Raw genomic sequence first — 23033 nt, forward strand, 5'->3', positions numbered from 1 at the left:
GGAATAGGAATAAATAGGAAAAGCTGTTCAGTTTTGCAAAACTTAGCATTTTCTTGGAGAACAGGTGAAAGGCTGAGCACAAGAACTAGTTCTCTTCTGATCATAGTGCAGAATCACTCTGCTCCTCTTGATCTTGTCATTGAAGTGAAGTAGTGAAGACCATCTGCAATGTGGGACAAAAGCTCTTTGCTTAGCAGTTGCCAAAATTATAAGTAGGTACTATTTATAAACGATTGACTTACTGGTACAGTGAAGAATCAGTTATCACCACCTCCTCCATGTTTGTGCTTCTTGCAAATCTGATTTAAGAACTGAAGTCAAGTGTGGTATGTCTAGCAGGAGCATTGGAAGTTCAGTTCTTTGACGTAAGGTTGTGGAGAGGGAGGTAATGTAAGAAGAATTCTGCCCTGTCAGCCCTCTGGGGAGAGTGTGTTTGTTAGAAGAGTGATGCAGTCCAAAAAATATGAGTCTGAAATGCTGAAAAATCTACAGGTGTCTCTTTGAGTATTAATGTACATAGTGACTATGATGGAGAGGAGTTATTGACATTTACAGAATGGAAAAATTTTAGGGAAGGTGAGAAGAGCTCCGTCTGCCAACGTAGAGTTGTAGTGGTCAGTTTTGCCTAAAACCATAGACACTTCATTGCAGTTTAAAAGCCCACACAAACTGATGATGAATCACCTCAACATCACTGCTGCCTCTGTGTTTAGCATCATATAGCAAACATATTTAGCAAAAGGAACTGAAATTCTGTTAGGAAGAGGACCTTTCTGATCATACAAAAATAGTTCACTGGATAAAGCTTCATCTGGTGTCTAGGACCTCTCAGTGCTCTGTCTGAAGAGTGAAAGTTGTAAACATGTGGGAGGAACTTCACCATTTCTCTGTATTTCAAAGATAATAGTTAACTTCCTATCTTACGGGAAAATCAGCATTTGTAAAAACAGCTAGACTCCTTCAGAAGCTGAAGGGTTTTTTATTTAACTGGTATAATTGATACAGAAGAGATGCTGTAAGATAAGCTCTTTCGATTGACCTACAAACATATCCCCATCTTGGTTTACACTGGTGACCTTTAAGGAAGTATCAAGTTTCTAAATGGTCTGATTTGGAAGCTGAGGAGGTGTGGTCTGGACGAGTAGGTGGTTAGGCAAGCTGAAGAGTGGCTAAGCTGACAGACTCATGGGGTAATAATCAATGTGTTGATGGCTGGTAACAAGTGGGATCACCATTAGGGCTCACATTGTTTAATATTTTCATCTGCGACCTGAATGACGATGTGAAGCATCGCCTGTAGATGTGCTGAAGATACTTTTAATTAAGCACACTGACTGGCAGGACGTGACAGTGCAGAGAGACCTTTAGAAACATGAAGACTGGCTCAGCAAAGCCCTCAGAAGGTCAGCAAGGTACAAGGCTCTGCAGCTGGGGTGGAATAACCCTGTGCGTTTGTAGAGGTTGGGAGGTGGCAGGCTGAGGTCCAGTTGAAAAGGAGCTGGAGTTCTTGTGGCTGCCACATTGAATTGTGGTTCTTGTGGCTGCCACATTGAATATGGAAACTGAGCTGTGGTGAGAGGAGCATGGCCAGCACATTGAGGGAGTCATTATTCGTTTCTCTTGGCACTGGTGTGAAGCCACACCTGGAATATTGCATCCCATTCTGGGGGGGGCATCTCCAGCAGAGATGCTGCTGGGCTGGTGGGCATGGAGTGAGGAGGGCTAGCACAGACGGGTGGAGCTGGGCTTGCTTAGTCTGACAGAGGCTACAGAGTGGTTAAGTGACAACCTAAAACATACAAAACTCTTCCATGGTAGTGATAGATTGTATAACAAGGGGTAACAGTTGTTTTGTTGCTTTGTAACTTCAGACAGAACATAAGGAAAACCTTTTTTGTTTCAGGAGCCAGTGTAGCACTGGAACAGGTTGCCCAGAGAGGTCACAGGTTCTCTTTCTCTGGAATTTTTGCCAACATACAAAAAATTACCTATAGGGCTATTACACAAGTTACAGCATGAGTGATGGAGGTAATAACCGTTTAAGATACATATGGAAAGAACTGATTTCACATTGTTTCCTGTCTTTGTTAGTGAATATTTGCTTAGAAATGGCATTTCTGCTCAGTAGATGAATTGCAGCTGTAAGTGGAATATCTTTTCTTTGATCAAAATCCATATCTGTTAGTCAGGATTCTTGATAGGTGCTCCTGAGCAAATCAAAGCTGACATTTTGTTTAATACTTCCTTTTTTCAATAGTCAAATAAGCACAATTTCATTATTCCTATTGCATCTGTGATACTAAGACTCTATTCTCTAACCTTTAACTGTACCAAAATGAAAAGGTACAACATTTCTTTCAAGGAAGCATACAGCCGTCTCATATGTTTCCATTAACTCTGACATTTATTTTTAAAACTGTCCTTAAGCTAAATAAAGTTTCTACATTTTCTGTGACATTATCTGGATGACTTTTATGTGTTTCTATTTAAAGATACAGAAAATGTGGTGATTATATTGTAGTGGGAGAATGAATCTTTAACCTGTCAAAGAATTTCTTTAAGGGTGATAGAGTTTTGTATCTGGTAGCTTATTTACTTTGTATCATTTCCTTTTTCTACATTGAGAAAGACAAAGTTTATGACAACGTGACAACTGTCAGGAGAGACCTTTGCTGCACAGATTTGTACAATGTGTGGACTCTGTTCAACGTAGGTCACATGCAGGTGAAGCCTGAGTTATAGCTGCCTAAACTTTTCAACAGAAAGTCTGCCTGCAGGACACTCAACCACTTTAGTTAAGATGCTTTTCCTGCTTCTTTCAGAGAAGTGTTTTGAGATGGTAAGACAAAGTCTGAGAGGCTGTGTGCACTTCCCTCTGTAGAACAGCCAACCTTATTGGGAAGCCTTTTCTGTTCAACCACAGAAACTATTTTTGGATTCCTGAAGTTTAGTATGTCTGAGCTGTAGCAAGGCACATTTCCATACCTGAAGAGGAAGAAAGACATTTGTGAATTGATTGTCTGGCTTGCATTGTGGAGCATTTGACAACAGCAAGGACACTTGAAACCTTCTCTTTCAGGTTGTACATCTCACCTTGTATTTTTGACAACCTGTGGGTTGCTAGTATCCAGGGGAAACAGTGATAAAACAAAAGATGTTTAGTGCAGTGAGAAGTCAGTCAAGACACATAGAAGAGTCCAGTCTTCCTACATTCCTGTATCACTTGAGGGACAGATCGTGTAGGAGCTGTATGTCTAGAAAACAGAAGGAAACACTGCACTTGTAACTCAAAGCTTTGTTGAGAGGATCTTAGCTCAAGGAAAGGTGGGGATTCCCTGTAACTATGAAGTTTCCCATGGCAATCCTTATGTTCTGGATATAAATAACAAGAAACAACTCTTTTCAAGTGAATGCAATTTGCTGGCCTTGCTTAAGTCTACCAAATGTCTTGTGTCTTTACAGGAAGAACGAGAGGCACAGGCTAAAGCTGACAAAATTAAACTTGCATTGGAGAAACTGAAGGAAGCCAAAGTTAAAAAGGTGAGCCTTAGAATAGTGAAATGTTACCACAAGAGCTATCATGGCTGTTATCATTATTCTCAATAATAAAGTTCTTACTAAAACATCAGACTTTTTCATATCTTGTCTTTAACTTGAGACATCAAAAATATTCTGTGGAGCTGTCTTGCCATCTGCCAGTATGGGAGTATCTGTGAGAATGTTACCTCTGAGGGACTTACTTCTAAGAGGATCGAGAAGGTTGGTCCTCTTCTTTCCCCCTCTCCTCCCCCAGTGTTGGGGCAAAGCCCAGATTGCTTTAGAGAATGTGGAAGGTACATAAAAACATTGCTTACTTGTTCTGTGCTAATTCCAGAAGTATTCAGTTTTACTTCTATAGTGGATATAGATTTATCTAATCCCGATTGAATTAGTGAGGGTCTTCTTGGTAAGTCCTTTCATGGCAGTGCAATAGCGTACAAAGATAAAAGAAATTTTACACCAGTAAAATAGAAGGGCTCCAGCCTGTGTCTGCACAGTGCTGCGGTGCATCATGTAAATATGCCTACTCATCCCAAGTTAGTGTTCCAGCTGAGCTCAACAGAAGCTACAGATGTTCAGTAACTTAGAAAATGGATGTAAGAACTTTCCTTAGAATATATTTGCAGTTCTTTATAGTATTTTACTTTGTCATTTTCTTGTGTTGCTCCTCTCTGAAAAGGTGCACGCAATTTCTCATTTAACAAATAGTTCACAATAGGAAGGAATAAAGAGTGTCTTTCAGGTTAATTTGGTCAATGTAAGTTACTCATCTATTTGCTTTTTATCGATTTCAGGTTAGTCTAGCATGGCAAGATACCTCCATTCTTTTTCTCATTTAAAACTAAACTACACCTTTCCATATTTCTACTCTTCATTTAGGATACTGTCTTTTTGTATTGGTTTCCCTATCAAGCGCTTTCCTTAATTGGGTATCTAGTAGATTTAGAGAAGAGATTAGCTTCTGCTTTTCTCCATAGGAATTTCACCTTTTCTGAAATAATGTACAGGATAAAGCCCAAATTCCTTTTCTGAGAAAAGGTCTTTATTTTGGTGGCAATGTAATGTCACAGCTTCCAATATGTTTTATTCCCTCAATTTACTGTGGGACAGAGTGCTTTTGAATCAGTAATAACCTTCAGCCTTAATTTTTCTTATCTGCATTAGCAGATTCAGGTTAGCCCTTTACTTGCTTCTGAAATTAACTGCCTCTTCTGTGACTCTGTCCTCAGCTTGTTGTGAAGGTGCACATGTATGATAACAGCACAAAGTCCATAATGGTGGATGAGCGCCAGGTTACACGGGATGTTTTAGACAATCTCTTTGAGAAAACTCATTGTGACTGCAACGTGGACTGGTGTCTATATGAAATGTACCCAGAACTGCAAATTGGTAAGTGGCCTAGCACAAGGGATGTTTTGGGATGTATAACAAATAGATACAGTGCATTCTATGTTACTGGTAGTCTTGAAACACAATTAACGTAATTTCTCCTGTCCATGCATCCAGTGACATTAAACATCCCAGTCTAGAGGCTGAGAGACACTGCAGGAATGTACTTGGGCATCCTTGCTGTGGAATCAATGCTTTCAGTTGTCAGTGGTAGAAGCTGTCGTAGGCACCTTGCTCACCACCATTTCCATTATTCAGTTTTATGTAATGTGAAGGGGCCACATTAATTTTATTGTATTTGCCAAGGCACTGACAGACCCGAACACAAAAGTACTCAGTTCTACTCTTTGAAGAGAGGATGCAGTGCTGAAGTGCTGTCAGCAGGCTGTTACATACCAGCCAAACAAATGCAGTGATTAAACAAGACTGTCTGAGAAGTATTTCAGTCTTTTGTAATGCGTTTCACTTGTGGTGGTGGTTTTCTTAAGCAAAGTTGTGAACAGGATATTTCTCTTCAGCAGGACTGCAGCTCTGCTGGTGGTACCATATGACTCTAGAAAGTAACTAGCCCTCCAGGTCCCTAGGAAACAGCTGTGCAAAACTTGTGCATTTTTTGTTAGAACTTAATAAGTTTTATTTCAAAAAGACTTTAAGGCTTAATTAAGGACAGAGTATTCTCTCATTATAAGTTAATTCAGAATCTTTTTATTGTCCAGGCTGCAGAGGTATTCACAGCACAAGAAGAAAATTGCCCCAACTTTCTTTCAGGGTAGCATTTGACCTACAGAAACTGGAAAATGTCGAACAGTCTTTAGCATTCTCAGTTTACCGACTCACAACAGAAATGCAAATATGCACAAAATTAAATATCAATATTGCACTTAAAAAGAGCCCCAGCAGTAACTGGCCTGCTAAACTAAAACAAAGAAATGTAAAAATAGCTGGAACAAGCCTGACTGCTCATAAGCAAAGGAGATACTCATCTGCTTCTAAGAGCAGCGGGGAAAGTAACTGCCAATCTGTTCTTTCTACTCCATTAAGATGATACATGAAGCAATATTGCCACATTCTTTTGTACAAGCTTATCTTAACTGGAATTGGCATTAGACCCTAGAGATGTCACAAATGTCACTTTGAATAGTTTTAGTGTTTTGTTGTCTTCAAAAGTTGCTCTCTCTGGTCTAGTGTGAATTGGACAATCATGTCTGAGTGTTAGGATGACAGCACTGATCTTGATACATATATTTTGATAGCTATATTATTATACGTACATTATGAATTTTAAAAAGAATGTTCTTGGATTTCTTCATATTCTGAATAGACTTTTTTAATTCAGCATCACACAATTAAAACTAGAGGTATCAGGGAGAGCATATGTTACAAATATTGGAGTTAATGGATTATTTATTTTTTTTAAGTAAAAATCAGTTGTGTTACTTTAGTCCCAACTAAATCAGGGTGCTTTGCACTGTATTAATATAGCAAAGAATTGTTCTTGTAATGAGTAAAAACTGTTTCAGAAGTGAGGACAGACTAAGAGTAGAAAAGGAAGTAAATCAGTTGTTTCAGGAAGAAAAGTCTGAAAACTCCTGATGCAGAGGCCTCTCACCAGGTCCCAATGAGCTGGGGATGGAGCCTTTTTGTTTGCAGAAAGGAATTTTGATATGGATGCAAGGGTACATGTTCTTTTGTCTGCTTCGAGTGCACAGTGACATGAAGTTCATTTTGTTCAGAATCATAACAATGTGAACTATTCTTAATTCCTGTCAGGTTATTTCGTGGCAGTTCTAAATAGCTCTATTACTATCAGCATGCTTAGGATACAGGCTTTCTTGCCCTTTATCTTTCTGCTTGCTTTCCATGTTAGAATTCAAAAGAATAAAATCACATTTAAGAAACAAATCTAAGCAACAAATATTTTAGTCTGAACTGATATTCCAGAAAGTCCAAGTTGTTATCTCCTCTTACACTAGGCCAATCAAGGCCATTGAAAAATGTGATCATCAAAGACCACTGAAATTGGGGTACAGCTGTTCCCAGGGAACTCAAACTTGAAAATCAGAGCTGGTTGCATTCCTCACCCAGATGCTAAATTTGTAGAAAACTGCAGTTTGGGGCCTTCCAAAATTATCTGTCAAATTGTGCTGAATTCCGTTTCCTTCTAAAGGGGATTTATGTGTCTGTTCAGCCGCTTTATATGAGTGAAACCCCAGAAGGGAGAGATCAAAAGTTACCTAACCTCAGAATAAGTTGGTGGCTTTTCTGGGTGGAGGTTCTGGGTTCAGATCAGATTAGGAAGGGAGAGAGCTGACAGTAGGTCTCCCATCTCTCTGGTGGGTTTAACTGCTTAGATGCTGAGTGAAACAGTAGATTTTCACATCAGTTCATAATCTGTCTTCCTACTTCCTTTGTTTTGCCATTTCTGTTTTTAAGTGTTTGCCTAAAACTAAACATTTTATTCTCAGTGCATAGAATTCTTCCTGCTGACAAAGAGTAGTTTTTCATTTGTTTCAGTAAGTGAAATGACAAGGATATTTTTTTTTTCCCAATTCAGTAGTCAAAGTGAAAATATATCCCCAGTGATACTGCAAACTGTAAAAAATAAAAGCAATCAAAACAAGAAAGGCATTGAGAAACATGGGTGTAACCATCCACTCCTAGTGGGTCACTGGTTCCAGCCTTTGGTCAACAGCACCGAGATTCAGGGGGACTCTAAGGGTGTGCCTGAGCTACATAAGGCATCTTCTGTAGCTGATTTGAACTTCAACATGACACTATTTTCATGTGGTTTTGCTCCCTTCTGTGCAAAGGAAAAGAGTGCTGGGCTCTCCAGTTCTGAATGAACATCAGCTAATGATTACATTCCGACAGAGGAATTTCTGCAGCCTCAGGAGAGGGGAGAGTTTGTGTGTCTTACATTACCTTTTTTGTCTCTCCAGAAAGGTTTTTTGAAGACCATGAAAATGTTGTTGAAGTGTTATCAGATTGGACTCGAGACACTGAGAATAAGATTCTATTTTTGGAAAAACGTGAAAAATATGCTTTATTTAAAAATCCCCAGGTAAGCTGACGTGGTAGTTGGATAATTATGTCATTTTATCTGTGCACTGCCTATTACATTTTAAATTTGTTTTCAGCTCTGTCAGCTCTGAATTAGAGAAAGCCAGCTTCATGTCTTCAGGGAAAAAGAATGTTGAATGCAAGGATTTGAAACCCAGTGCTTTCTGTTCTTTGCTGATACTATTGTAAAATCATGTCTGCAGTATATGTGAAACCTCATAAAAAGTATGCTGAGTACTAAAAGTTTATCTGTATTTAATTTAGACTGGGAAGAGGAACTGGAGAAACAGTAACCTTCTGTGTATACTAACTTTGTAAAAAGAGGATCTGTACACTGAGCTGCATTATATTATTTCCCATAGGTGTATTCACGAATCGTTTCTTTCTTGTAATATGTGGTTGAAACCATGTTTACAAATACCGTACTACATACAAGTGATGGATTCTGGAGCACTAGGTCTTTTCCCCTTGTCTATTAGTTCATTGAACACCTGGTTTGATCCTGAGGGTAGCAAGAGAAAAATGAGCAATTCAGCATTGCTGAAAAAATGAGTCAAACATATACTTAGGAAGTATTTTTTAGAATGAGCCAATGTTTCAAGTAAAACCTGCAGAGAGGAAATTTCCTTCATTGACATAACAAGTATCCACAGTCAGGGAAAGAAAACTTACCCTGCAGTGTACGTGGTTGAATGTTGATTTTTAATATGGAACAGCAAAGCCAAGTTTGGAAGTAAAACATACATGATGGCTCAGGATGGCATACTTACCCATGCACATAAACATACTTAACAGCAGAGGTAAAATTGTACCTTTGCCTTGTACACTAGTAGCGTTGTTTGCTGTGGCTTAGGGCAGGGCCTTCTGGGAAAGAAATGTTTTGATGAAGATTCTAGGTATTTTGGTAGCAATGACCTTTAGAAATAAACATGACCTAACCCAAGAACAGAATAAGAGTCTAACTCTGTCCTCCCTGTCGGGGCACACTGAGCTTGACCTGGACATGTGTGTAGTCCTTGACCTCTGCACCTCTGTGATAAGCTGTAAGATGAACAGCCTACGGAAATTGGATCAGTTGTAGCTATCACACTATTGGAGTATTTTGACAGTAATAAAGACTAACCATATGCCAGGCTCAGTAAATTCAAACACTGTGGGACAGGCAGAACAGTGCAGGCATACAGAAGTACAGAATAGTTCATTTGGAAGGGACAATCAGAGATCTAGTCCATCTGTCTGACCATTTCAGAGCTAACCAAAAGTTAAGCCATATTATTGAGGAAACCAAAAATTAAGCCATATTATTGAGGACAATGTACACAAGTCTCTTGAACACTTATTATATGATTATGTTTGGTATGTAACCTGGAGTGAATCCCTGGAATGGTAAACCAAGCAGAAAATGCTCAGTTGGTGGTGAACAGATATGATAGATGATTATGTAGCAAACTACTTAAGGAAATTATGATATAATTTTTATATCATCTTTTTTATATTTATTTGTTTATGACCAGTGGAAATGCATTAGCAGCAGGATTCCTTATTCCTTGTGGTGTTCTTATTTAGTGTTCTTTCTGCCAGAGATTACCTGTGAAGATCTGTAACTTGCAGTATTTTTCTGTAAAAAAAAGAGACAAATTCCAAATGCAGCCAAATGCCTACAATTTATTCTTAGATGAAATAGTGATACTAACTTTTAATTACAGAGGTTTGATACAATGAAATTATTTTAAAAATCAAATAATTTAACTGTCCAGAGGCATCGCTAAAACATGCAGACCTCTGGAGAATATCTGTGACCTGTGCTAATATTCATTGTTTCTTTCTGTGAACTGGTCACATATCTGTTATGGATTAAAAAACAATCTATAGATTAAATAAACATATTTCCTTTTCTAAGGAGGAATTGAAGTTTGCAGGGCTTATCCACTATGACAGGGTTTATCTATGCTAACAAAGTACTGCCTAGCTAATGCCATTGGCTGTTTTTAAAGACTGTGTTGTCATGCTGTCTTCTCTAATATTTATCTGCAGCTTTGTTCCTTAGAACATTATTTGAAGTCTTTGGAACACAATTTGGAAAAAGCATTTTGCAAAATACTCAGGTCTCCCCTTGTTCACCGAGACAGGCACACTTTTGCTCTTTCCTCACAGAGAAATCAGAGTGAGAGACTGTTCTGTGAATGGCCTCGGTGACTCATCCGGAGAGACAGCATCATGAGTCCATGACTAAAGAATGAAACAAAAATGCATACTAGTACGTGTACAGATAAAGACAGCCTTTTTAATAGAGGAAGTGTGATGCATTGCCATGCAGTTGAATGATGCTGTGAGTGATGCTGTGCTTGACTTTTGAAAGGGAAGTTTGTCAGGTCTCAATGCTTTTTTTTTTTCAAAAAGTTCAAGGAATAATCCCCAGCTAACAGAAATTTTCATGTAGGAGTGTAGGAAATATTTTTACTTCACCTAAACAAGGTTATTTGTAAGGGGCAGCTGAATCTAAACTGCTGACTATTAAGTGTTGGCCACACCCTTAGACCATTGCATTTGGTTTTTTGGCCTCTTAGTGGTGGTAAAATCCACTGCTTACATGGATTTTGTTTACCTGTGTTTCTCTGTTGCTGATAAAAACAGCCAAGAAAATTTCAAGTGGTCCAGGTGATCAGGTGATACCACAGGACGATTTGGGAAACTAATTGAATCTGGGTTCAGTAAGTACTTCATGCTTCTGCACTCTCATTGACAAGCCAAAAGCAAAAGCTTTGTCCTCCAATGGAGAACCCATACGCTGAATTGACTCTTTTTTTCTCCCTAAAAGCAAGAATACTAAGCAGCAGAAGAGGGTGGAGTAAGAACTTGTGATGTCTTTCATAATGGGACATCTGTAATGGGTTTCACTCTTGAATATTTATTTTGAAGTCAGTGAAACTGGGCTGGTATCCACCAGGTGACATTTCTTGTTTTAACCACTTCGGCCAGGCTTTATGAACCATGTATTTGGTTCTTATTTTGTTCCCTCTGCTGTTACAGTGCGAAGGAAACAGACAGGTGGTAGGGAACCTGACTGTTCAGTGTGCTGGCAAAGGCACAGGGAAAAAGAAGTAAGAAAAGGGAAGTGCTTTTCACTGTGCTCCCAGTGTTTAGTAATCTTAATTTCTTTCTCTGTTACTATATCTCAGAGGATGGTATAATTTCAAGCTGAAGATGTTACTTGGATAAATATTTTTTTTCTTTTTCTATCGTGGGACAGTATCACAAACAGTCTTTATATACTGTTTAAATGTTTTACAGGCAAATTTAATCAGCCTATTAAGTGCTTTGTTGTTAGCTGCATAAGCTCCTTGCTTATGCACGTCTTTTGTTTTTTCCAAGTTTCCCCCCTCCTAAAACACTTTAAAACTATCATCCTCAAGGCATGAAAAGTAAGCTGCAGCAATTTCTTCAAATACTATAAAACTGAGGAAGCAGAGATCAAAAACATTTTTTCAAAAAAAGCTTTGCCTTTATTTTCTTTATCTTCATTTGTGGTCTCCAGAGCAATTATAGGTATCTTGTAATATTTTTAATGTGCATTTTTTTAGGGGACACATCATGATATGGTTTGCAGATATGACCGCGTTCTGGTTTGTTTGTTTTTGTTTTGTTGTGTTTTTCTGCACAAACTATGCTGCATTCTGTACACAGTTGAAATGGGATGCATGTAGCACGTGGGCGTGAGCTGGCCAGTTTTTGATTCATTCCAGGTGCAGTTTGGATGGGGGTAATCAGGCAGTTCTTTGCACGAAGAAGATAAACTCATATCTATCTCACTGCACAGCGTTTGGTCTGCACTGTTATGGACTTTGCAAGTCTGGAAAAACAGTTTCAGGAGAATGAAAGCAAAAATGCAATCTAAGCAGAAGTGAAAGCCAAAGGAGGATGCTGCCTTGAAAACCTATTTTTGCTATGTACTGGGAAGTAGCTGCTGCATTCCCACTTAAATGGAGACATTGCCACTGTCCTGCATGAGTACAGGGAGAAATGCAGGCATAACATCTCTTAAAGCTGTCATACCTATGTGCCAAAACTGCCACTGTGGCTTTGCATTAATCTGACCCAGGCAAAATGGCATGGGAGAGAGCACTGGCTTTGTGTTAGTTTCAGCTGGTCTGGGGTGTGAAGGCTTGGGGAAGAATTCAACAGAAACACTCGGCTGCTCACTTCTGCTGCAAATATTAGGAAAAAATTCTTTACTACAAGGGTGGTCAAACACTGGAAGAGGCTTCTTAAAGAGGTGGTTGATGCCCCATCAGATGCTGACAGTGTTCAAGAGATGTTTGGATTAATGCCCTCAATAACATGCTTTGATTTTTGGTTAGCCCTGGAGTGGTCAGGCAGTTGGACGTGATGGTCTTTGAAAGTCCCTTCCAGCTGAACCATTCAATTTTAAACAGCCCAAACAGAATAAACAAAGCAAACCCAATGACAGTGTGCCAGCATACTTTGGTTTGTTAAAATAATCCTTTGTGTTTGCTTTCTTATGTTATCATCATAAGAGGATGAATCTGTCCTGTTAAGTAGGCTCAGCTCTCTATCAAGAGAAAGACAGTGTCTTTTGAAGTAAAAAATAGTTCATTCTCAAATCTGTAGACATATGCTGAGAGCTGCCCTGCAGCCACACACATCTTGTCCCATTAAAGACCTGACATCCCAAACCAAACATGCTTTTCCCAGTGGTGTTCTCAGCCCCACAAGATCTTGCCTTTTATCATGACCTTTGACTACTGGACTTGGAATGACCTCTCTTGGACACATGTGGTTGCCTCCCATAGGATGAATGCTTCTGATAAAAATAGGAGACCACACAGTGATAAAACAAGTACAGTGTTCAGTCTGCTCCCCAGGTCTTCAGCCACTGACAAATAATAAGCACTGTAATAATCCCACATTTCAGGGCAGAGATGTAAAGGAGGTAATCAGTAATAAATGAAATGTGTGTTGACAGGTGAAAGATGACAGTGTACGTCTGTGTAAATGTGGTTTAGGTGACAGAGCCCTGCTTCCCTAATGAACAAGCTGCCTTGTGAGAGATCCAGCATGGATATCGTTAGAAACTTTCTCTCTTTACCATTGATTATGTCAGCACAGGGTGGTCTGTGTTTCTTCTAAATAAATGCCAGATGCCTGCATGTGATTCAGCTGTAATCAGAGGAGCTTTGTTTTCTTACTATCAGTGCACTGAAGACTGACTGAGACAGATGAATGCTCTCCCCGCCCATAGTAAAGTTGATGACTCAAGGCCTTGTTGAGACAGTGACAAGGTGCAGTTACCTTGATAAATCGTCCCTGTGTATGGTAGGGGTTGTACGATGTCTTTATAATGACCTGAAGAAAGAGGCTTTCAGCTTGCAAGTCTCTCCACTTTCCATACCCATCCCAAAGTCTGGAGGCCCAACCCAGCCTCACAGTGCCCTCTGAGGTTTCTCTTCATACCTTCCTCAATAAAAAACTGTGTGTGCCAGCATCAAGCCAGCAGTGCTATGGTAAGACCCTGTCTGTCAAAGAGAGCTCTTGCACATGTACAGAGGACTTGGCTGCAGCAGCTCCCAACAGTATCTTTCTTCCAGTAGGTTTTGGACATCATAGGCAAGACTTTTTTTTTTTTTATTTTTTTCTGCTGTTGATGGTATCTTCTGATGTAGTCATGCAGCTGTGGTCCAAAATATGCTTGCTTACCTTCGTCCATGGATTCAAAATGTGCCTAGGTAGTCTGGAGCCATATAAGTGCTACTTCATAACCTACAGAAAAAAATGGAGCTGTATTTCCTAGACTAACTCATATTGAGTGTTCAAGTTTCTTTTCTGATGTTCATACCACAGACATCAGCATAGGCCAAATTGCAACATAGCTGTGGTTTTGATATCCCCTGCCTGACTTAATGTGAACTTTTAATAAAGCATTTTTTTTTTTTAAGAACTGCCTTTGAGATCATCCACACCTCTTCCTCTCTTGGTGCCCCTCCAAAAGCCATCTGCTATGAGGCTTGCTTTCTGGCAGACCGGTCTTCACAGCACTGCTTGAAAAAGAAGATGTGGTTGTTTGAAAAGGCAGATAAATCTTGTCACTGTAAACATGTTATGATGGTAGGGTAGGTTTGCTACTTGTCTGTGTATTTCTTATTGTGTGGGAACAGCATGTTCCTTCACGTATATGTTTCTCCTTTGTTTTTCAGTAACGCTTTGCATTTGTGTTGTAGTTTACTCTTTGTTGATTTCTAGCCATGTAAATACATTGCCACATTCTCATAATCTTGAGACGTGTATCTCACTGAAAAAATGGTGGGGAGAGAAAAGAAGTCTGACAGATTCTTGGTTGTTCAGCATTTCTATATTGCTGCAGAATTACAAAGTTAGGAGTCATTTTTAAATAGATAGCTTTCAAAAATTTGTGGTGTTTTATTCTTTTATCTGTCTCTTTGGGGAAAAAAAAAAAAAAGAAAAAGATTGTTTTATGCCCTTTGTCCTGAAAACTTAACTTTTTGGTTATTTTCAGGGAAATCAAGACTGTGCATGTGAATAAGACTGTCACATGCACATGAGGTGACTGTCACAATCACATGAGGTGATTTTCAAATCCAAGCTCCTGTTCTTTCTGTACTTTTGCTTAGAAGGTGATAAAACACAAGCACTTTGAGCGTTATCATTCTGACTTCAGGCCCATGGATCCAGGCTTTGCTTGATGCATGGCTTAACTCCATGATCCATCTGCCTGCTTCATTCACAACTACCCCACCATCTGCAGGCAGCCAGGGGCTCTGCCATGCTTGCTGTTTAGCAAAGCCACTGGATGTGCTGTGGCATGCAAAGCCTAGCATTCTCCAGAGCTACCTTCCCAAAGTTTGAAGTTCTGCCTTGTACAATGCAATTGGATGCAAAATTATTCTGCTGTTTACCAGTGGGTGAATTTATTTTTGCTGGTAACTGCACGTGAGGTGCTGTGCTTCCTTGTTTGCAGGGGCAGGATGGCACTGGGTCCTCTGAGGGCAGCTGCAGCTTCATGTAGCCACTGTCACAGAGGTGGAGGGCTAGTTTCAAAGTGTAGGTTTGTGTTTCAGTGGTCTGGAGAGCTTGTGCCAAGATAACATGATAATCATTACATACGCTGTTTTCTTCTTGATTTTTGAATACCCTTTCTATTGTTTCAAAAACCCTGCAGGACATGAGCGGGGGATTAAAAGTAGAAAGTAGTAATTTTTGATAAACGTTTTGCATATAAATACTTATTAAAAATTAAGAGCTGAGTCTATTGAGTGCTAGATATGAAGCATGCAAATTATCAAATTGGGTTGTTAGGAAAAATGCTTTCTAGCCTTTTGGTGTTGCATTTTCTTCATCTTACATCATCACGCAAAATATTATGTTCTCTGCTACCATAATAATATAGGAAACGGTGAAAATGGGAATGATAAAATCAAACCCATTGATCCAGAGAAAGAGCCAAAGGTGTTTTTAAATTTTGGGAGGCTGTAAATACATAGCCAAAAGTAATTTTGAATTATTTTTCTATTATATTCGAAATGAAGAATCAAAACTCATCAGTAAGCAAAGATGACAGAGGTTTTCTATAAGAATTCATATGCAACTGCTTCCTACATTTGTTAGCATGCATACTCTGTATCAGAAGACTGAATAACTATTGAATGAGTTTGTAGTGATCTAGTTACTTGTTGTATTGCTATCTTTATAAACAACATCCATTTCTTTTGTGTCTTAATCAGAATTTCTACCTGGCCAACAAAGGGAAGAATGAAAGCAAAGAAATGAATGATAAAAACAAAGAGGCCTTACTGGAGGTAAGCCAGCTTTCTAGGTTGAAGTTGTAACTGTCACCAAAACTCTGCCACCGTCTGCATCTGCTCTGTAACAACAGGGTTCAGTTCTTTGTGGGCAGAAGTGCAACAACAGGAAGTTCTGTGATGGTTGCTAACAGCAGCTTTGTGTCTAAGGTTTAACATTTGGCTTTTCCTCTGCATCTGCTGCTCACCACTAAAAATGCAGGGTTTGTACCCTATCAGAAATTAAATGATGGAGAATGGGTTTATTGTTACAGACCGCAATGTGAAGAAATGTTTGTGCTTAGCGTTTCTACAAAGGATAATAACACGTTACCAATCAAGGCAGTGTTGTGCAAACACAAATATAAGAAACAACTGTGCCACACCCTTAGCTCAGCTTTTGTGACTTTGTATTAGGAAGACTGATCAGTAGCAAACAATTCTATTTTGTGTTAGAAACTATTTCTCACTACCTCAAATCGTTAGCTGTACTGCAACAGAAAAAGAACCTTTGCACTTTTTCAGGAAGTCTGTGTAGCCTCTTGCCTTTCCTGCTAAAGTTTTACTTCAGCTGTATGATTTGTGAGACAAAAATCCAGAGTTATGTTGAAGTTTTGTGAAAGATTATCACAGTTTTCCTGGAAAGCATTTTGGTAGAAGATCAGGAAAGGAATACCTTTCTTGGGTGCCTGAGGATTCCTATTTTAAAATCACTGCATCATCACGAAGGCAATAGATGTTAACCAGCAGAAGTCCTGGTAAATTCTAAACCAAAGTATTAAGTGTACAAGAGTGTTGGCATTAAAAATTGCCCATCACCAGGTCCTTCAAGCAAACAGTGAAGTATATTTGTTTAAAGAGTGTTGCAAATGCTAGCATGTATTCAGAAGTGAAAGTGATGATTAAGGGGAATTTTTCTTCTAAGCCATCTCTAAAGATTCTCTCTACAGAACCTATACATACAGCAACAGAGAAAAAGCAACAGCAGCAATATCAAGCATTCTGTTTTATTGCCTTCATTGGGTAAATCTATTTTTTGTATTTTTTTTGTAGTAATTAGATTGTAGTAAATCTACTTTTTGTATTTTTTTTTCCTTGACCCTTTAGAGAATGGAGGGTTTGCAAGCCTTCTTTTCCAGTGTGAGCATCCAGCTTGCATGTCTGAGTTACCACATTAGCTTGGAAAAGTTTCCTTTGCCTATCTAAGGTGTTTATCCCCCTGGTAACTGCATTCCTCATGTTAATGTGTTTACTATCACAGGAAATGTCTTTATTTTTCAAGGGAGCATTTTTCTGCTATTTATTAGTAGGGATGTGCTTAAATCTATTTATTCTGAATTATATTATTTTTGTTGCACAGGAAAGCTTCTGTGGGGCTTCTGTCATTGTGCCAGAGCTTGAAGGAGCCCTTTATTTAAAAGAAGATGGAAAAAAGTCCTGGAAGAGGCGTTATTTTCTTCTACGAGCTTCTGGAATTTATTATGTACCCAAAGGAAAAACCAAGGTCAGGAAGCCAAATAATACTTTTAGGAATAAAACAATTCATGGAGGTGAAAGTGAAGAACTCCCAAGGCGACATATTAAGAGCACTGCCTGACATATCTGAGAGTGTGGCTTTTTTGCTGGTTTTTGTTTGTTTGTTTTGCTTTTTAACTTTGTCTGCACCACTTGTGCAAATATTAGAATGTAGTCACTGAATCCTGTCACGTTTCCCTCCTTTTGATTTCCATGGAGAGATAAAAGCATTAAAGAAATTTCACTCCTCCGGAAATCAGTAGGGGGAAGAAAAACAGCACAGCATCTTTCAGTTGGTGTTATGTTGCTAAAGTACTTCACTGTTATATGGGTTCCCTGTGGAAGTATATTTAAAAAAAAACTCTGAAGTAAACTAATTTCTGATCACAAAAAATGCACAATCTGACTTTGTTGAATGCTATTTTCCTGTGCCAATAACCAGCATGCAGAAATGGCATGTTTTTTTTTTTCCTACAGTGATCTTCACCTAGAGAAAGTGTGGTGCTTTTAAAGTATTTTAAGACTATCCTTTGAGTAGAAAGAAGTGAGACAGAAACATCCATCTGATAGAATCAAATGTACTGGCATCTAGTATTGCATAATATTTAGAGTCTGAATTGCCAACATTGGAGAAGCAAAGTGGTCCTGGGTATGTTGCACAAGAGGACAGCTGGCTTCTTATTTTCACAGTGATGAGGGAAAATGGTGGCTTCTGAAACTAATGTTTTTGGTGTTTTTTTTTTATATATTTTGAAAACCAATTCTGTTATCACCTGCAGCTCTGCTAATGCTTCATAACTGAAAAAAATGAAAATTCTGATGTTGAGGATGGAGCTTTACTCTTATGATTTGTGTTGTGAAACTTAACTGTTTTGCCATTCCCTGACTAAATTTGCAAAGGAAGAAAAAAAAAAAGATAGCTTCTAAAGAAAGTGTCACTGTTCCAGTGACCTGTGTTTATAACCAAATCTCAGTGAAATACAGACATAGATTACCTTGCTACTTTTACAGCAATTTAACGTGACTTTACCTGACCCTGAGATAACAGTTTTCAGTTCTCCAGTCATCTAGCAAAATCTTGTTAAGTGGAAGGCACTTAACGTAGAAAGAATATAAGAATAATGAAATGAAAAGTCCATTTGGATACTTTCCTTTTATCTTGCCTCCAAGGATAGCCAGCAGCACAGTGCCTAAGCAGGGCACGTGTATACTTATAGATTCCCAACCTTTTTTTCATCTTCCAGAGATGCCTGTTTTAGTGACTTTCCTTTATAGAGCAGATGAGGAAAGTGCTTTCCTTTTCCAGATGATGAACTCCAAAAAAGCTGAGGACATTTAGATGTAGAGCTTAGGGATATGGTTTAGTGGGGACTGTTAGCGTTAGGTCAGAGGTTGGACTCGATGATCTTGAGGTCTCTTCCAACCTAGAAATTCTGTGATTCTGTGACTGAGCCATACCTTCACCTTGGAACAGTTCTTTTATTTTAACACTTCATTGCCTGCTGATTGTTGCAGCCTTTCTACCACTTTGCCTATAACTGAGCCACTGTTAAAAACTGTACTCAGCCAGTCACTCACAGTGACTTAGGACCTTTACTCAAACTATTTAGGAAAAAGACACAGCTCTTTAAGAAGGTACCACAATCAACTGTTGCTCCTGGTTCTATAACAGATTCAGCAAAAGGTTCCATATGTCCATGACTCAGCCACTGCAGAGAGTATCAAGTCTGTTAGCCCAAATCAATGCTTAATGGTGATTTAAGTTAGTCACTGGACTTGCTATTGGAAGAGCTGAGGCTCAGGTACGTGTCTCTTTGTGGAGACAATAGTCTGTTAGGTGAGCAGCATGCACTGAGAGTGCTAAACATCTGAAAACACTGCAACAGTATTTCATAGAGATTTTCAGTCAAAGCCCTTAAATTAGGAGAGTTCATCCCATGTCAAGGTGGTAAGAAGAGTGTTTGTGCAACTTGCTGCAGTCATTCAGTGTGAGTAGAGTGATCTCTTTCACTGAGGTACAGAAAAAAACTATTGGTGGGCAATACTATCTGCTACTGCTGCAGTTGGTTTGAAATTCATCATGTAATCATGTTTTCATGTGTTACAAAAAAGCAAAGAAGTCTGGCATACCTTTTGCACTTCATATTGGCTGTAAAATACAGGGCAAACCTATAAAAACACAGGGATATTTCCAGATGATTTTATACACATGCCTTTAGTGGTTGTTTTTTTGTTGTTGTAGTTGTTGCTGAACAAACCAGACACCAGTCAGCACTATCATCTTCATTTATTTCCTCAGTGTTACCCTAATTATACCATTCAGAAACGTGTTGTTAATGGAGAGGGCCACAAAACGGCAGAATTGGAATTGCAGATATAAATTTAAAATGTTTCTGTTAATGATGTTGTTTCATCTAGTCATATTAACATTGGAGAAATATTAGCAATAAGTGTCTTTGTGCCTTACATGAAAATTTGTTCTTTCTTAGAAGAAAATAACAACAGCATTCATATTGGTTTTAATTGCCATGACCTGGTTCCTAAAGGGAAAGGAAACCCCTTATTATACTGCATATATTTGAGCATGTTTGGGAACTTGCAGTGTCAGAAGATCTTAGGTTCATATACTCAATGTCAAAATCCCTGAAATGAACTTCAGAAGAGATGGGGGAGAGAGAAGCCAGGTCTACATACCATATGGAGTGTTTCCCCCAAAAATCTTAGTTGCAAACTCAGTTTATAAATGCAGTAGCATAAATAAATCCAACTCAAGGGCATATTGTAGTGAAAGTAGCACTAAGAGTGAAAACAATCTAGAAGAACCATCATATGTGGAAATATAACCCCATTCTTAGAGGAAATGAGGGGTTGTTTTCATTTTTTTGTTGTTTTGTTTTCACAATTTCCTGATATCACAGTTTAACCAACAGTGACCATATGACATAGCCATTTCTGCATTTCCACTCAAAGGATTGCAAAACGTATTGTATGCTTTGTATGCAGAATTCTTCACAAAAAAAAAAAAAAAAAAAAGTCTGCCAGTAACAGAAACCTTGTTACTTAAGCAACATACTGTGAATAAGTAAATGTTATGATAAACAGAACAGGAATGTTGCCAGGAAATTTGAGAAGATTCCAAGCAAAGCAGATGAAATGTGTGTTCATTTTCTGATGGGAGTTTACATTTGTTACATATATCAAAGAGAGTCAAGCTCCCAATTCAATTTAGAACCCCAGGCCATCATTTTCTAATCAGAATTGTAAGGGTGTGGTTGCAAGGCCTGTATCTTTTTACAAAAGTTATTTCTTTCTATGGTCTCCTCCTTCTTTTTTTTTTTTTTTTTTAGCCATAAGTCAAAATCTCCACACAAAGCAATAAAGCATAACAAAACTAGAAAAACATCAAAATATTACACTGTTACATATTATTCCTGATCTGTACTGACATTCTTCCAAATGTTGAAGTACACACATTCTTCTTTCTGTAGTCAACTTTGTAACAGTTAAAAAAAAAAAAAAAAGTAAAAAACATCAGCACTATACACTTGAAGATACTCCTTTATTGAGTCTCACATCAAAATTTAATTTGTTCTAACAATGCTGTGCTTGGTTTTTGTTTGTAGACATCCCGGGATTTGGCATGCTTCATTCAGTTTGAGAATATGAATGTTTATTACGGTTCTCAACACAAAGTGAAATATAAGGCACCTACAGATCACTGCTTTGTCCTAAAGGTAAGAGAAAATGTACAAGAAAAACATACAAGAAAAATAAGTTCTGCAATTATGATACACAAATTACTGTATATGCAAATGTATTTAAGGTTCAAGGTCCATGGACCCTTACGAGACAGAATACGTCCTGCAAAATCATGTTTTTTTCTTCTTTATTTCATTCTTGATTAGCAGCATACCTTGAGAATCTTCTGAGCTTATAGGACTGGTAGTCCTATGATGAATATCTACACTGTATCTATAAAGTTTTCTTCAGAACAAGGCCGAGTATGCTTCCAGTGACTCCTTAGGTGACTGGACACATCCAGACAAATGGCACACAAGGCAGCACTTTCATGTCTTTTTTGTTTTTGTTTTTGCAGTGTAGTCATACCTGTTGAATAGTATGTTGATGCCAAATCTTGCCTGTATTGAGGCAAGGCATTTTGTGTGGCATATTTTATTGCACAACTAGTTGTGGCATGAGTGCAAAAGACACTGCTCACACAGTCATTAAATTCTTGTTATGGAAATATGTGTTGCACTGCTGCCCCTCCAGGTAATGGCACTGCAGCTAGGCTGGGAATTCCACATTTATCTCGGGAAAGGAAAAGAATCCCAGGCTCTTCACATAGTTCAGGTAGCAGAAATGAAGCTTTGCAGCTTCAGTAGCAAGGCTTCATTTCCAATCTTTCTTTAATACAGGTTTTAGAATACAGTGGGATTACTGCATACAAGAAAGACAGAAAATAATCTCTCTGATTCTTGTCTATTTAAAAGTCTGTGTTGTAAACAAGATATGAGAAAACAGTATTTTGCCATCTCAGTAAAAGGTACAGGAAACATTCACATCAGAGGTCACTTATAATACCACATTTCCAGCTGTAGCTGCACAGTTACAGCACTCTTTTGTTCAGTTTCAAAATGTCTACTAGCCTAATTTACACATGGCCAAGCAGAAGTGGTTTATAGACTCTGACTTGTTTTCCGTAGCAGATGTAACTAATTAGCAGTGCTAAGAAGTTTTAATAGTAAAGTTCTCCATAAAATGCTTGAGGGGGGGGGGAAGAAACTTCATCCTTTTTTTTTTTTTTTTAAATAGATATGATCCTTCTGAATTCAACAGGTGAGCATTATTTCTGAAAACTACAACTCTCAATGGAAAAATTTAAAAAAAAAAAAAAAAAAGGAAAAGAGAAGGTGATTAAAAAAAAGAAGGAGAAATAGATTTTCTAAACCATTGAGACCATATGTGTGTGTATATATATCTACCTATCTCAGATCTTGTTACAAGATCCAGTCCGAATCAAATGACTGGTCAGAGGAGTATCTGACTAATTTAATAACAATTATTCATTTTCTATTCAGATGAGAATAAGAGCATGATTTCTGAGGTATATGTAGCAATGTATTTAACTGTTAACAGTGAGTGGGAAAACTTTCCGGATTTATTCCCATATCTTGTGAAAAGAGGTATAAATAAGAACTTACAAAAAAAAAAAAAAAAAAGGTCAAAAAGTCACCATTAGACTAAAATACTTGCTTTACTAGATGTGTGATGTTAGCACTGTACCCTCAACATGAGATATGAAGAACAAGATCAAGAGCTCACTAGGGAAAGTTTTATATATAATAGGCCTATAAACGTGTGAAACATACTCAGCAAAAATGTTTTCTCTGATGCTTCTTAAATGTGTTTGTGGTATGCTAGGACAAACATCATGTTGATGAGATCATTATATCCAAGCAACCCTGCTTTGTGGTGAATAGATTATGTTACACTGATTGTTCTTCATTTTAATTCCCACAAGTCAGCATTTGGTAGATTCCTGACTGGCTCAGCTTCAGACTTGGCTTCTACTACCTTTTGCAGTGGCTGGAGTTGCCAAGGAAGAATAGGGAAGCTTTGGTATCTTCAAATCTTCTGTTGTTTATGGAAACCTCTCACTTGGAGTGGCTTTCTGAAGGTGACGCAGTGGAGATTTTGGTATTTCTTATAAAG

At 38.3% G+C, this 23033-nt stretch overlaps 1 protein-coding gene across 1 annotated transcript in view; it reads left to right on the plus strand.

Annotated features, from left to right (window-relative positions):
• The window catches only part of APBB1IP (amyloid beta precursor protein binding family B member 1 interacting protein), a 61793-nt gene that overhangs the window by 20463 nt on the left and 18297 nt on the right, over positions 1 to 23033 (plus strand). Inside the window, exons 5-10 of the mRNA XM_027450610.3 lie at positions 3463 to 3540; positions 4770 to 4929; positions 7869 to 7990; positions 15747 to 15821; positions 17164 to 17307; positions 20942 to 21052. Coding sequence (XP_027306411.2) covers positions 3463 to 3540; positions 4770 to 4929; positions 7869 to 7990; positions 15747 to 15821; positions 17164 to 17307; positions 20942 to 21052 — 690 coding nt within the window. The remainder of the gene's footprint in view (positions 1 to 3462; positions 3541 to 4769; positions 4930 to 7868; positions 7991 to 15746; positions 15822 to 17163; positions 17308 to 20941; positions 21053 to 23033) is intronic.

This window comes from Anas platyrhynchos, chromosome 2 (genome assembly GCF_047663525.1).
Source record: "Anas platyrhynchos isolate ZD024472 breed Pekin duck chromosome 2, IASCAAS_PekinDuck_T2T, whole genome shotgun sequence".
Lineage (NCBI taxonomy): Eukaryota > Metazoa > Chordata > Aves > Anseriformes > Anatidae > Anas > Anas platyrhynchos.